Source organism: Cygnus atratus, chromosome 25, assembly GCF_013377495.2.
Source record: "Cygnus atratus isolate AKBS03 ecotype Queensland, Australia chromosome 25, CAtr_DNAZoo_HiC_assembly, whole genome shotgun sequence".
Classification (NCBI taxonomy): Eukaryota; Metazoa; Chordata; class Aves; order Anseriformes; family Anatidae; genus Cygnus; species Cygnus atratus.
The window spans coordinates 1,362,508-1,379,248 of NC_066386.1; the positions used below are offsets into that span (position 1 = coordinate 1,362,508).

Sequence of the window (16,741 nt, forward strand, 5' to 3'; positions counted from 1 at the left end):
AAGAGGTATAACTGATTCTGTGATTATCAGATAAGTGTAGCTGAGGGAAAATAATTTAAATTAGAGGACAAACCTGGCAATAGGAGAAAATATCCATGAATAATTCTGGGCTGGAAAATGAAAAGGTTCCTGATCATCAAAGCAGTAGATTCCAGGGCCTGCATACAACTTAAGGGAGCAAGAAACCTTAAACAGGCATGGCTACTTCTGGAAGGGGAATACAGGGTTGTCTGCAATAGTAGAGAACAGGGCTTGGTTATTCCAGATATCTTTTTTATCATTGTTTTTCCAGACTTTTTTTAGAACTTTTTTTAGAAGTGGTGGAAGAGCACCAATTTAAGAAGCAGTCCTTGATGCAACGCAAAGTAAGAGAATCTTGTCTCTGCCTAATTATCACACACCAGAGCTATGGTAATTTGCATTCACACTCGGTTTCTGTATATTCCAAGCAATCAGGCTGGTTCACCATCTCACTTGCCACTTCATTAACATCTAAATCCTCCAGTTGCATTAGTATTATTTCTGCTTTCTGGACCCCTTTTTGGAAAACATATGTAGTAAAGGAATAAATTGCATTAAGCCTTCATCAGTTTTCTTACCCCCAAACACTCATTTCTCAGTTTTAAAATACAGCTGAGCTGGTGTTTTTTTCTTTTTACAAAAAGCACAATGGTGACAAAGTAAGTAGAAAACTGTAGTAAATAGATGCAGCAATAACTCCAAGGGTCCAGAAGTACACCTGCCTTAGTCATACTGAAAGCCATCAGTGAGCCTGCTATCTGCAGTATTTTGAGTTTTTTATTTTTATTTTTCACTCTCTGCTGTCTCTTTGGCTCAGAGTTCGAAGCTGCAAACAAACTGTGTTGATGTCAAAGCATGCCAGGTACTGACTACCTTGCACTGATGTTCTGTTCTGATTTGCTATCTAGGCCAGCTATTATCTCGAGGCCTTTTCTTGGTAATAACTCTGGGCTTTTGCTAAATCAAAATGCCATGACTATTGCTTAGCTTGCACATGAAGTGAATGCTACATTGGCCTGGCACACCTCAAACTTCCTTGTGCGGAGTGAGCGTCCTTTCAGACTTCGGTATTAGGTGTGCAAGAATGATAACTTAACAATCCCCTGGATACTTTGAGGGGAATCCATCTTTGCTTTAGTTTATTAAAACAAAACTTTTGTTAGCTTTTTTTCTTAATGCAATAGCACTGCTGTTTAAAAGCCAATCAAGTTGCAAAATCATTAATCTTTTCTTGTGAGCTAGCTTTAATATATAGTCCAAAGAGTGCAATCCATTAACAAGTAATGTAAAGAAAGCAGTGCTTGTTTAACAATTTTGAGAGCTCATTACCATGCTTACACAGTGTGTAAACAGAAACAGGCCAAATTACACACAAAGGAAACTACATGGAAAAGAAGTTATTCTTTCATGTGTGTGGGTACCACATGGTATGCAGTTGCCACACCAGTTCTAATAAAGTCTCAGACTGCTTTGCCCTGCTCTGTGAAATGAGTCAGAAGTCTGCCAATGTGAAGTAGCTCCATGTCACCCTATCAAACTCTACGTATGAATAACTATTGTCCTTTGAATGACCTAAACCAAGTCATCACAAGCAGCTTTCCTGCAGTGTTTTGGGTGTTGGTGCTTGCTGCAGACCGTGAAGACAAAGCTCCCTAGAATGCTAAGCTCCTAGGCAGTGCTTTTGAAGGTTTTCCACAGCGGGTGACAGCTCCTCTGATTTCGCTGGTGGCCCTTCAGCAGGAGGGGATGTCAAATGGCTTCCCCTGAGGCAGGAGGAAGCAGCATGGCCTTGCTTGATTGATTTGCGGGTGGGGATGCGGATGCGAGTTGGAGGCAGATGTTGGGTAGCTTGAGATGGGATGGGTGGCTGGGGAGCTGTGGGAGCCTCCAGCTGCCTTGGCTGCGAACACAGGCACGCGCCTGAGAAGTGTCACCCTTGTTAGGCTGGCATCTTTCTCCTTGGCCCCAATCCTGGCAGCGTGCTCCTGCCACGGCTCCATCACCAATGGAGCCATCTCCAACGGTGGGGAAAAGCACATCCCTTCCCGAAGGGCGGAGGGACGGATCCCCGCACAGCAGAGCACCGCGGTACCCCCAACCGCCCCCAGCCCCCCCCCCCCCTTCCAAACCAGGGGGATCCCCGCGCACGGAGCCACCCGAGGACCCAACCCCGGGGGACCGGGGCGGGGGGGGGGGGGGATGCGCGGCGGCTCCGCTCCCCGCCGCCCGGCGCCGCTCTCGGCCCGCCGAGCCCCGGGGCGGATGTGGCGGTGCCCGCGGGCGGCGGCAGGGGGCGAGGCCGCCGGGGCTGCCTCCCCCCGCCCCGTCACACCGGGAGCCGGGAGCGGCGGCGGCCGGAGCATGGAAGGTGAGGAGCGGCCCCGCGGTGCCTCCCTCCAGGGCTGCAGCCTCCGGGGGTGAGGTCTCCCCGCGCCGTGCGATTGCACAGGAAGCGAACGAGGCATTTTATTTTATTTTATTTTAGCTTCATCCCCCCCCCCCCCCCCCCTTAATTTCAGCAAATTTCAGCAGCGAGTATGACGGTAAAGCTGGCTTTTAGGGCTTTATCGGCTCTTGGTGTTGGAGGTTCTAACGACTCAAACGGCGCGTTGGTTTCTTTTTGCTCGTAAAGCGTGCGTGTAACTTTCAGGAGCGGCAAAAAGCAAGTTCCAAGTTAATCTTGGGCTATACAGCATGACTTGCTTTTGAAGAGAAGCAACATATTATCATGTATTTATTTATTTATTTTTTAACGGGAAAAAAGGCTTTGCAAAGTATCACTCGATTTCCTACCCCACAGGTGGATGTTCTTACTGTGCTAATCCAACTCCTCGTTTTAAAGGCTTGAGTTTAGAGTCCGCTGGCTCTCAAAAACTTAAGGTTTGGGATTGTTTGAAATTAATTGCAGTTGCCTATTTACAAACATCTTCTCCTTTGCTGGAGGATTTTAAAACGCTTGTCTGCGTTTAAGTAACTTCTGTTAGAATCTGACTTAATTGAGGCTAACGCTGCTGGAGAGCTGTAACACTCTGAAAGAAAGGGGCTGCTGGCTGTTTGGCACTTCTCAATGAAGCTTTGCTGCCTTGCTTGGTCAAGTCGGGACCTCTGTGTATGGCTGTGGGAGAGGAAAGCTCTTCAGGTGCATCGGTAAATTTAGTCCAATTAGAAAAGGGGCTTGTTTCTGCCACTGCAACTGCAATAATTTAAGAAGTCACTTTCCGTCTCCTTGGTTTTGGTACGCTTACAAGTGAATGTGTAAGTAATCCTTCAGGTTTTAGTGCTGCATGTGGGAACTGAGGAGCAGTTAATGTCTAAGGTCGTTATGTTCAGGGACTTAGTTAATGTAAAAGATGGCGTTATACTGTACTACCTCTGGACGCAGTAACTGCTACGTATCCCCGTTTTTATGGGTCTTGGGTAAAATCTTAGTTGCACTGAAGTCAGTGGGAAATTTGTCGCTGAGAAAAAGGGGCAACGTTTCTTTTCTTGGCTGTCTGTGCTCAGTGTGAGGATGCTCAGTAGGGTTGCTGACTAGCTAACAGGCGCTCGCAAGAGTTGGTGTTTGAGACCTGGGTCGCATAAGCCAAGATCTGCTCTCTTTCCTTGGGTACATCTCTTCATGACTGGTTCATCTTCTCAAAGATAACAAGAACTGACCCTTTGCTGTCGTTTCCATTTGTTGTGCTGGGATGAGTGCGTTGAATTACTAGAAGATGCTGTGCTGTTTTCAGAAGGTTAGTGCTACAGTACAAGCAAAATGTTACCCTTACTTGCACGCTGCTGATCATGTTTTCTTCCCAAAGTAACACGTGCATGTAACCTGTCTCTGTCATTTCATAAAGTGCATGGTGCTTAAGTGCAGCAAAGTATTAGAGGCCCTATAGTATTGAAGGTGCAAAGTGTTTATTTGGCTCAGATACTTTTTTTCTTCAGAAAGCTGTTGAGACTGTAAATGCTGAAGAAGGCCATTCAGTGGCAGACGTAGATGGGTTTCCTCTCTTTAGCAATATAATATAGGCTGAAGGTGAAGAACGCACTGGGGTGGCAGAGGCTTGCTGCTGTCCCCAGCAAAGGCACTGGCTCTGCTGCCAGCAGTGGGGGATCAGGTTGGGAGGGTCTTGGGGCAGCGGCCAAGACCGGTGCGGTTTTATTTTGGCTTGCTTCTGCCTCTTAAGACTGTGCAAAGGTGAGGAAACTAGCCATGTTTGCTCCATATGCTGTGATAGAAGGGCTAATAGCATACGGGATTTAAAAAGATATCCCCTTTGCACTGCTGTTGGGTTGAAAAATGCAGTTGGCAGTAAAAAGGCAATGGCCTGGTTTTCACTTTGCAGGCACACAGGTAAGACTATAACAATTCAAGACATGCCTCCAGTTCTGCTGCCTACAGTTCTTTTTGTTTGGTTAAAATACAGGTAGATCATTTTGTTACTTCTATAAACTGGTCAAGTACCAGGATAAAACATTAATACAGTTATACATTGAAATGCCATAATGCTTCTTTACCAAGCTATTTGAATATTTGTGCTCACTCTGGCTATTGGCGCAGAACGCAGGATGACTAAGGATTGGTTTCAAAAGCACATGAATTTTACTTCTGCTTTGTACATGAACATTGTGCGTCAGCTGCAACACACACAGGACAAGCATCTCCTTTCCATGCACCCTAGTCTGTGGATCTCATTGAAGCTTGCGAAGACTAACGTGTTGCGTAAGTGATTTCCCATGTTGTGCTTTTCTGAGCATTCGGTAGAAATGTGGTCTTTGTACAGAACCAGGGATGGAAGCGACCTAGACCTTTTCCTTCTAGCACACTTACGGGACACAGTGAAGGATCTGGCTGAAAATGTCTTACTCAGGAAAGAGACCTGAGGTTAACCATTGAGAGACCACTAAGACTGTGAGAAGCTTCTTAGGACTGGTGTCATAAAGCAGCCAGGGTCAGATGAGTGGCTGTTGAGGCTTAAAAGTGATACAAAGACTGGGATGTTTTTCTGTGGAAAAGAAATGTTGTAAGGTATGTCGCTGTTCCCTTTGGAAGGATCGTACTGCCCAGCAGCCCATCACAGGCAGGAATTTGTACTGTTTAAAATGTAAATAAATACGCAGAGGCAATGCCTGCATGAAGCAGATGGGTGTCTGAGTCCTGGCTGCATTGAGCCCTGCCAGGGGCTCCTTGCGGGGCTCAGGCAGTGCCATTTGCTGGCCCGTTATCCTCTGGGGGCAGCTGGGGGCTGGCTGCTAGGGGTGTAGCACCGAGCCCCACGTGCCGAGGCTTCTGCTGGTGCAACTCACCCGGCAGGCTGCAGACATGGATGCATCCCTAGTGGAGTGGCTGTGTGGTAGGGAGGTGTCCCGGTGAATGCGGTGGTTTTTAAAACAATCTGTTGATACAGGAACAGATGCGGATTTCTCTTAAGTGAAACAGCCTCAGTGGGGCTCTAAGTTTTGGTTTCAAGACCCTCTGCCAGCCCCTGGAAGGCAGAATTGCTGCCGAGTCTTGAAGCACGCCCCCACCCCACCCGTGCGGGGTGCACTCCTGCTAAATCCCAGGGCTTTGGCCAGTTCGGGGCTTTACCAGCCAACGGGACTCCTGCAGATGATTTCTGAATGAAATTAAAATCAAGTTCAAGTATTACAGAGTATTGGGGATTTGATTGTCTTGCCTAAAGATTTATTATTTGCACAGTTGTGAGGATTTGTTTAATTAAAGTATCTATTATTTTGATGTAAGGTTAAAACCAATTCAGGGAGAATTTTGTTTGTGTACCATGTATTTACTGATGTTTCCCCGTCAGCATTCACAATATAAATCGGTCCATTTGCTTCTTTGTACTTCACTCTTCCTGGTATGATAAAATGAAACAAAGACAAATAAAAATACCTAATAACCCCATAGTTACAGCTTTTAAATTCAGACTTAGTAAATATTTGAACATCTTGTTATTTAATTCCATGACCTTGCTTATGACACAAGTTAAGACAACGTTCTCACTAATAAAAGAAATTTAATGAAAAGCTTCCATTCATGCTACATTTGCATGAAAGGACAGGAGCCCCGATTTAATTTTAGGACACATTTCCTAAGTGCTAATAGCTTAACAGCTTGTTTTCAGGCAGAAGTTGTGCCCTGAAGAGCTCAGGCTACTGCTGGATGGTTTGAATCATTGCTAGGTCCATCCTTACAGGCTTTTTTTTTCCTTTTTTTTCTTTTGTTTCCGTTCTTTGGTAAGAACAATAACTCTTAGACTCATTCTTGAGAAACGGGAGCTGAATGCTTGTGTTTAGGAGATGACAAAACCAAACGTTAAAAACAAAACAAAAACTTTGTTGGATAGATCTATTTTTTTTTTCTCTGAGTTTGCCTTTATTTTGTTGGACAATTCAGTCCAGGCTCTGTTCATGCAGGTTTTGGATAGCCCCATTGGATGCTAGATTTCTTTCCTGCAGAGGTAACAGAGCTTTATACTTTGACGTTGTGGAGACCACAAAAATGTTCCATATGTAGTGGTGGTAAAGATAGATAATTATGGGGTAAATGTCACTAGTGGTTAACACCTCACGGCCACTGTATATGCATTTCTCTTATGTAACTGTCAGGAATGAATTTTACGAGTCCTGCAGCTATTACTTTTTTTACGCACAAAGATGGTAAAAGATTTTCAGATCTGCAAAAAAGAGGAAAAAGAGAGAGAGGAAAGAAAGGGGGAAGGAAGCAGGTAGCTGTGACACTGTTAAGAAAATGAGCTCTGGTATCAGTGAAATCTCTAGGCAGCAAGGCATTGAGTAAAACCTTATCCGGGCAGGTCAGAGCTGTGCCCCCAGCTGGAGTCGCCACCCTGGAGGTGGGCACTGGAGGGGGGGGATCTGCAGCTTACGTTGTCTTCTGAGAGGTCTGCTGAGTGCTCAGCACTTCTGGAAACCAGGCCACATCTGCAGTCCTCTTAAAGTTCTTTAAATTCCTGTCGCATGATTCCTACCAGAATTTCCAAGTGGGAATTAGACCAACTAGATTTTGTAAAGATTATAGGGTCTTTCCTTTTTTATTTAAAAAGGAATTTATCAATAGCTGGTACTTCATGCTTTATATAACTTTACTTTGTGTAGTTACTACCACTATGCTGTGCTCACAGGGTGCAAAATGAGAAGTTAAACTGAACATGTAATAATTTTCATTATATATATGTATATTTGAAGTTAGAAGATAATACTTAACCCATCTTTTGGACACATGACAGTCAGTGCTCAAGATATAAGGAAGTTGTACGATGGAACATAATCATTTGGTAGTCATTTCTTTGAGAATTTTGCTTTTTCAATTTTGCTTCTAGTCAAGAAACCAGGAATTTGTAAGATTACTAGCTATGTCATGAATGGCTCTACAAATATTAAGCAACTCAGATTGCTTTTCTGTGTCTTGCAGATTCACAGGCTGGTATGGACCTAAGTAATGCTCAGGAACAGCCCATGGCTGCAGGTACTACACTGTTCAAGTTCCATTCTTTTACTCTCTCTTGAAAACTTTCATTTTAAATGGAAAAAAATATAAGATTTGCAGCTTGTTTAGATTCCCAGGACACTGAATAACAGGTATTAAAGGCAAAAAGTAAATTCTAGCATTGAAATAAAACTTCAAGTTCAGTATAATATTGGAAAATGATACTAAAGAAAAAAAAACACTGTATAGTTGTAAGTTTTGATTAGGGAAGCAAGAATAATTTGATTCTTTTGGTTGACTGCATTTCTGAAAATATGAAAACAAACCTTTTGTGTGAGTTAGACAAGTGTTTTACTTTCTTGCTAATCAAAAAATAAAACTCTTTCAGATCCAATGTAATACTTAGCTTGAGAAGCATTGTTTATTTTACTATCCAACTGTTCAAGTTCACAGCAACTGTTTAAATTGCTTGATTTATTAAAAATTCACAGGATTATTCACAGAAAATGTCAGGATTTTTTTAAGTTATATATCTGAAATTTAAATAAATATGAACCATTGAACTAGTCTGTATCACGTATTTTATGAAAGAGGCTTTATTTGAAAAAAATCACCCAAATAAATTTTGCTGCAGTTAAAAATCTGACTTTCTTCCAGAGAAGAGAGGCTTGGAGTACTGGCACATACTGCTGCCACAGTGATCATCAGAAAACTTTCTGATAATGTTGATAATTCAAAAGATACGTGCAATAAGCAGAGAAGTGCAGTTGGATTTGAAGTCGCAGTTTCCTGAACTGGGGCCAGAGTGAATAATATTTTGCCCCTGATGAACAAAGTAGAGCTGTAATTCCTCTTGCGTGCTCTGAAGAGCTTGTTTGCTTACCTGCTAGCAGCATTAAGTAGAATAGGTAGAATATGTTGAGTTATCTGCGAAGTCATTGCTATTTTGTTCTTATTTGGGACAATATCCAGAATAGTTAAATTTGAGAAAAAGCTCAGGACTTAAAGGTGCGTACTCTGTGTGAGAGTTTGTGTATGATTTCCAGCAACAAATCCACTCAGTGAAATTGCAGCAAGCGCATCTGTAAGAAGAGCATTGTGAGTACTGGAAACAATATTGGGAGTTTGCAGATACAGTGAGGCAATAACTTGGAAATAATGGAGCATTGATAGTTACTGTTTTTAACAATTTGCTTGTTTCAGAAGGACAGGAAGTTTTGACAGACTGTAATCTGAACAAATCCCAGGAAATGGAAAGTATGGAAAACGTAGAAGATATGAAGGAACTCAATCAGTCTAATGAAGAAGCAGGAGGTAAAGTGGGGACTGAATTATGAATAATAATAGTTATGGTTTCTTTTTATTCATCTGATTATGCTGTGAGAGTAATTACAAAGTTTATTCTGGATGATAGCTCTGTTTTGCCTACATGTCTGTAAATGAAATAATGGTACAATTAGTTCAGAGCATTTTAACATGCTCTAAAGGAGGAACAACCATCAGGGAACCTACTGTGCATTTTAGAAAGGCCACTTACACAGCATCTATGAAATATGGATAGCAAGATTAAAAAAAAAATAGCTTGTGCATATGGTGACCTCGTTTGGTGTGTGTTTTAGCACGTGAACTCTTAAAAGTAGTTTGCATATGACAAATGCGTGCATTAGGCTAGTGCTTTTAATAAATATTGTTAAGCTACATGACAGCTTTTTGTTTTTTTTAAAAAAAAGGACAGGTTATCTCAAGTTCGTAGGACAACTCAGCCCTGTAGAATTTAAAACTAGCAGTAATGTCCTGCTTTAAACCAGGGGTGAAGAGAAGGTTGGTCAGTTTACCAAGTTAATCATTTAGCTCAAGCAGTAAATACTTCCCATGCAACTCGGAACGAAGACACAGGTATGAGTAAAATACTAAAACAATATGTGCTATTTCTAATCTGAAAGGTCCTACATAAAAGCATACTTCTGTGTATCTTTAAAAACTAGTAGGGCCTCTTCACTTATTAGATATAAGATAAACAGCTCCTGGACTTAGGGGGGCTATCTTACAGGCTCTTGGAATTTAGAAATTGTCTGTGTGTCTTTGTATATTACATATAGATAGAGCAAGAGACCTTGAATTTCCTCCTCGATCAAGCAGCTCATAAAATCACAGCATTAATAAACATTCCTGCCAGTGAGCTGAGCATGTTCATTTATGCCAGTTCTCAACCACAAACAGTGAAAAATGCTGCCTGGTAGAGGATGTGGTATACATACACTGAGGAAAAGACATGCATTGTTTTACCAGTTTCATGCTGCCTTTCAAGTACAGCATGTCCATGGCACCACAGCAGTGTCAAGACAAATTATGTCTGTGGCTTTGGTTAGTAGTTTTGAGGTAGGGTTCATGTATCACATAAATCAAGTAAATCACTAAAGGGTTGTCTCTGTTTTGGTTGCCCAAGTAGCCCGGTTGTTCCCTGTAACGTAAATGTGATGACTTTATTTTGGACTGCAGTGAAATGTTCAGGTTTCAAGCTTCCAAATTATTAAAGATTAAACATTTATTTACAAAATAACAAGTACCAAACAACATAAAGCACTCAAGGGAGTATTGCACTGGCAGAAGTGGCTGTGCAGAGGGTGAAATTAGTCTCACTTAAGTATGTCTGGACAGCACTGGTGTTGAAGTGGACCAGTATCTGGCTTTTCTTAACAGTTGATGGAAGGAGCATGCAGGTTGCTGATCAAATCTGTCCGCCTGGCTTAGGATGAAGTGCCTGGTGTCCCCAGAGCAGCTGCTGCTTGTCAGGACTCCACGTAGAGTCAGCAAAAAGCTTAGTATAGATGTCTGCATTGTAGAATCTAGCTTGGGCAGGTGAGTTCTGCTCTGCTTACCCTAAAAAGAGAAGTGTAATGTTTTTATCCACAGAACGTGGAAGGCTTGAGCCTTTTCTACATCCAGGGCATCTGTCATCTTTTTCAGAGTCCCTAGCTGATGAAATAATCACAGCCATGGTCCAGCTATTTGTCAATCCCATACGTGATTTCATAGATCACAGATTATCCCGAGTGGGAGAGGGCCCACAAGGAACATTGGGTCCAGCTCCTGGCTCTGCACAGGACCACCCAAAACCCAGACCCTATGTCCAAGAGTATTGTCCAAATGTTCTTTGAAATCCAGCAGCTCGGTGCCATGGCCACTGCCCTGGGGAGCCTGTTCCAGCGTCTGACCATCCTCTCAAAGATAAGGTTATAAATGTCAATAGAACATCAGTTCATTCTTTGATACTCCTTTACATTTAGTGTTTATTCACATTATACAGTAAGTATGAATCTACTTGGTACCACTATGCTCTATTCTGCAATTCTTAGTACAGGAATGAGGAGATAATTGCTGGGAGAAAACTCCTTTAAATGTCAAAAAAAAAAAAGATAGCTACAGTATATCAGTGTAAAATGGCACAAAACTAAATACTTCTTATGTTTACTTCATTGATTCACATACACTTTTCTACAATCATTCTGATACTGAAAGCATAATAAATCTTAAATATTTAAGCGTGCTGCACTAGTGCTGCGGGCAGTGCAAATATCAGTAGGTGCATTTAAATTTCTCCTAAAGCCCAGTGCCAATCCAGTTGCTGCTGGATACTAAAATTCACGAATAATCTTGGCTTCCGTGTCTTGCTGTTGCAGTTTGACAGTAACAGCTATGTTAGTCACTGAGCAGTCCTTGTGGGTCAGTAAGTATCTGTCTGAGTTCCAGATAAGTGAAACCGCACTCTGACAGTACTGCCCTGGTGGGAGTATTATCTTTCGGGGATCACTAACCCTAGTAAAAGTGAATATATAGTATTCTCCAGAATCACAGAATAGAAATATTGTCAGTATCCGTGGTGGCTTTTGGGAAACAGATTATGCCCTGCCTAAAAAACACCTCTGACATTTGGCACATTGCCTGGTGCGAACACTAACGCTCTCATTACGTATCAGATTTGAAGAGAAATAACACACAATGTGTGGTTCTCATAAATGTTAATCACGGTGTCCATGATCCCTTCCTTTTGTGAGTGAGCAGTTCCACTTCAGTCTTTACTTTCACAATTCACCATTGATGATGGCCCACAACACAGAAAACTCTTTTTTTCAAGAGATCAAGCATTCAGAATTCTGCTTTCCACCACCTTAATATTTGGCTATCATGTTTTTTTTCTTCAGTAAGCATTTTTTTCTTTTATTAAGCATTCATAGTAAGTGGTAATCATCCAGTTTCTTAGACTGCACAGTTTTTTTGTGAAGTCTGTGTTATTAATGGATGACAGTCTTTAAATACATTGTGGGGACTTATTCTGAGACTTTGAACAGGAGACGGGAGACTGGTCAAATCTAGATGTTGTCTGTCTCTAATTTGGTGGTGCCTTTTACGTTAGGTCTGCAGAAAGTGATACTGTGATCCTTTAAAAAGGCTACAGAAATTTCCTGAATGCAGTAGTCAAACTAGGCTGAAATGTCAGCACGATCGGCGCTCTTTTCGGTATAAGAAAATCCGCTTTTGCAGCAAGTAGTTCCATGTTTGTACTTCTCTGAGCACATGCAAACAGGCTGGCTGACATGTTCATGTGTCAGAGCTGCCAAAGCGAGGGCCATTCACTGAACACAACGCAACTTGTCCTGCGATACGCCCCTTCTAAATGGCCTTCAGCTGCCACGCCTGCTAAATACAGGGCAAGCAGGCAGAAGGCTGCAGTAATATGTTAATTAAAAGCTTGATGGAGAACAAAAAGAAAAAAAAAAAAAGGAAAGAAGAAACCTTTTTTTTTTTTTTTTTGCCTCAAGGGAATTGAAGCTGCATGCTGTGGTGCACATGGTGCATGCTTGCCCGCAACCATAAAAATACCCCGTTCCCATGGTGCTTCCTGTATCTAGTCAGAAAAGAGACAAGCGGCGAGGCAGATACATGGGGGAAGCATTAATTTCCCTTGTTCCTTTATGCACCCCGTCACCGCTGCCTTCGGTGGTCAAAGTTGAAGAGTCCTCAATTGAAAAATTCACTTTAAAAGGTACATTCCTTCCTCTGGGAGGCACAGTCAGGCACAAGTGTTTAATTATGTCTTGATTCCCTCCTCTGAGGCAGACAACTTTTCGGCGTTACAAATGTTAGCTAGCTTTCATGGTCGTGAAATAAAAAGAAATAGAAGCCACACTTGTGGTTTATGGATGCTAATTGCTGCTGCATTTAGGTGTGCGAAGGGGGGGCGGTTAAAAGGCTGGAGTGAGACAGGAGAGGATGACAAACCCTCGCCTCGGCGTGCACTGAGGTTCCAGCGGTGCTGCGAGCACACGCACTTATCTGCCTGAAAAGGAAGTGCCGTTTTTTATCAGAATATTACATCTCCCAAGCCCAGATCGAGCCCTGCCGCTCATGGGACTCAAGGGTTATCTCACAACATCAGCGGTGCTCTGCTGCAGAAGTTCACTTAACAGGGGATTTCTGTAAGTGTTAAAACCCGGCAAGGAGGCTGTGCCGCTTAACTGTGTCAGGGCTCTGCCGCTGTGGCTCTGCCTGAACTGAAAGCCGCGGCTCAGCGTTATCGACAAAAGATCCTCTCGACTTTTGTCGCAGCCCCGCGGTACTGTACGAGCAGCAGCGGGGATGCTGCCGGGCACGTTCGGTGACATCAGCTCGGTGTCACCGCAGCCTGCAGGTGACTGACGTCGGCTCGCGCTGCCCTGTACCCGGAGAGCCGGGGCGGAGGGAGGCGAACTCGGATATTCCGATGGCTGCCAAGTCGTCGGAAAAGTTCAGCTATTTCTTCTTGTTATTAACCCGTTAGAGTTAGCAGAAAACAGAATTTGATTTTGAGATATCTTGGCTAGCCTTTAAGCTCTCAGATGAGACTGTCCAGAAGAAGAATGGACGCACGGCGTTACTCAGTAGCTTATGGACTCCTTTTCCTAGCTCTTTAAAGTGCATCTTTCTTCATTTCTTCTACAATGTGCATCTCCATTTCACACCAAATAATTCCTTGAAATTAAAGGAGAGAGAAATACTTAACTCTTTGGGCATTAAACCAAAATCTAGTCCAGGGTAGGTGAGTTGTGGCTCCCCCCCGCCGCCTCCATGTGTGTCAGTAAATAAGCGAGGGCAAGGCAAATGGCCCTAGGAACTCAAATGTCGTTGTAGAAAATAATCTATTTTTAGACATATGGTCTGGTGGAAAGGAAATTAATTAATTAAGATGACTCATGTTTTGCCCCCAGACTAGGCTGTTCATTTGGCACAAAAAGTGGGAGTTTAATGGGTTTACTAGTATTTGTGCTGCTGGAAAAGTATTGGAAAGCAAAAATAAATCCACAAGAGTCAAAACTTGGCTAAAATGCAGCGAGTAGTTCCATGAGAATCGGAATTGATGAAGCTCTCTTTCCAGTGGATTTCTGTCTTGCTGCTGGCTGACTTTTAGCCAAATTTTGCAGAGTTTGCACCATGTGCTCAACACCATATTTTACTTCTGGTACCTCAAGCTAGCTTTTCCATGTTGTCAACACCATCTCCCATCACACCGTGTTTATGGACTTCAGCTCTTGTTCCTGTTTGGATTTCTGCTGCTGACCTGCAGGAGCTGTTACGAACTTTTTTTCATTCCAAGCTTGGTTCCAGGCGTTCCTGCCGAGCGTGTCCGCACTGCCCGCTTCCGCAGGGCTCTGAGCTGCGCCTGCGACCAACAGGGCCAATTGCCAAAACTCCGTAATTCTGCGAAACTTTCCCCTCTGCCAAACAGGATTGATTTTGAATCTTCCTGAGGGAACACAGGGATGCACAAGGTTCTAGAGAAGATGAGGCTAGAAGTAAAATCTTAGCATTTACCTATAGAAATACTGATTTTGGAGAGAGAATATTTATGGTCTAAAGCTCAAGTCTTAGAATCCAGGCTATTTACTGCTAGATTTTTTTTTTGTAGTTGAATCAAACCATTACAGTTGGTTTTGTGACAATTATGTTGTTTGAGGTTTTTGAGCAACATCTGAAACAAGCTCCTGTCTTCAGTTTATAGGTGTAAAAGTTCTGTTGATATTTATCACAGATTTCCCTGTTTTTTGAATTATTATATGATATTTTCTCTTCATATTTATTTTTTTCTAGTATCAAACATAAGAATGTACCACATTGTAATGAAGACTTCTGGGAGATGAATTCGAAAAGCTAAACAAAAATATGGTTTAAAGATTTGAAGTTCAGATTTGAAGTTCATTTGAAAAAGCAGTTGACCAGAGGTGATCATGCCTGAGTGGTCATATTAGTAATAGGTCCCTTGATATAACTAATGAAGGCAATTATCTGAATTTAACATGTGGCCTTTTTCAGTCTGACTGTTAGGTCCAGATGTTCTCTGATTAACTGTCTAATTGAAGTCTGATTTAACGGTTGTGATTGTATCTGGGTTTCTGGACTTTAGGAATTGTAATTTTAGAAATGTTTTCTATGAGTGATCTTACCTAACTGTAAGAGAAGAACTCAGTTTCATGTTCTGTGGGTTTTTTTTTCTTTTTCAGAGAGAGGCTTTAAATACTCTAAGGTTTGGAAGGATAATGTTAACAGGTGTCATAAGTGAGACAAAATTCATCTGAGAGAGACTATGGAAAACCTGGGCACTTGTAGACCCTGGAACATGGGATGCTGTTCCCTCTGATTCAGTGCTCTGTGCTCCTGGGCAGCACTGTGGGTACAGGCAAGTGAGGAAAAACAGCAAGCTACTGACACTTACGTTAAAAAAAAAAAAAAAAAGGAAATTAAATCCCATGATAGTTTTAGCATAGTTTTCTATCCCCCAGCCATGTTTCCTCAGGTAATAACATTCTACTTCCCCAAATTCTCTTTGTAGTGTCAGTTAAATGCATTATTTTTCATTTCCTTCCTTAAACCTTGGCCTAGTGCTGTGTGGTGCTGCTGTGCTGTTGTCCTGTTTATCTCCAGCTTTGGTAGTACTCAGTTTGGGATTTTTCCTTTATTGCTATTTCTGTTAGTCTAATTTTAACATACTTCAGGAATCTTTTGAACAAAAGTCCTAAAGAAAAGCTAGATTATTATTGGGCAAAAAGTTGGTAATAGATGGGAAATACCGCTTATGAAATTATAGATATTATAGATTTGTATAGGAAGGTAGATTCTTAGAAAAAATACTAGTATATGTTTGAATAAGATGCTTGAAGAAGCAATTATTTAATTCAAGTGTCCTGGCTCACATGAGTTTGGAGATGATGTGCATTGTTTTTTTTTTCTTTTTTTTTTTTTTAGTTTTGTAATTAATTATAGAACTACATAAATTCTATTGTGTCTTGACAATGGAAAGACATTGGTATTAATGAAGTAGAAAATACACATCCAAATGCTTGGGAAATGATGCCTGATTTATTTTTTTTTCCCAATTCTCAGTGCTGCATTTCAATTTGATTTGTTTCTATTTTTGTGCAAGTCACAATAAAAACAAGGAAACTCATTACCATAGCGCGTGCTCTCCACAAAGGGGAATTATGAAAGTTTCTCTCCTATTTTTAGAAGTGAGATTTCCACCAGGTGCATTCTGCACTGGTTCATTTAGGAATTACCCCCTCAAGTATGCTGTATATCTCAACAAAATAGATGCTTGCTTTTTATTCAAAATGAGTGCTGAACAGCAGCACCAAGAAAATCCTGGAGGAGACAAAGATCAAATCAAAGCTGCTGTGTCTGAGGAATAATTTTTGGTAAGTCAAGGAAGTGAAACCTATGGATTTCCAGTGTGCTGTAGAAGTAGTGGGTGCAGTACCTGGGATTTTGGAGCCTTGGCCGGTAGTGGCAGGAGGAGGGTGCCCTGGCAGCAGAGCCAGGTTGGGCCCCAAAGCCTTGAGCTCCTTTCTGGTCCCTAGAGCTGATGTCTGCAATGGTATCAGAAAAGCATGGAGGAAAGATGCTTTGCCTCTGACTGTGTTGCTTCTATTAAAAAAAGTAATGGTCTGATGTTCCTATTAAGTTTTATAACTCCCCATTGCTCACAGTCCCCACATTTTCAGTGTGTATGTAATGTATAATTTAAGGACGAAAAAATACTTAGGTATAGCATTGATGTTCAGCTTATAATTTTGATTGGATGTACTGCAAACCTCTCTTTATAGTCATTAAGGAATATGTTTTTTTCGATTTCTTGATAACATATCTTCCCCCACGTTGTGTTAATTCCATTGTAGAGGTGTTTTTCGTAAATTTGCAGGATTCTGACTTTACTTTGGAAACTCCACTGACCTTTTCAGTTTCACAGTGTAT

At 42.0% G+C, this 16,741-nt stretch overlaps 1 protein-coding gene across 1 annotated transcript in view; it reads left to right on the top strand.

Moving 5' to 3' along the window:
• Positions 1-7,458: 7,458 nt before the first annotated feature.
• Positions 7,459-16,741, top strand: part of IKZF3 (IKAROS family zinc finger 3) — a 28,360-nt gene continuing 19,077 nt past the window's right edge. The window contains exons 1-2 of the mRNA XM_035572100.2: positions 7,459-7,498; positions 8,663-8,773. Of these exons, the coding sequence (XP_035427993.1) occupies positions 7,459-7,498; positions 8,663-8,773 (151 nt within the window). The remainder of the gene's footprint in view (positions 7,499-8,662; positions 8,774-16,741) is intronic.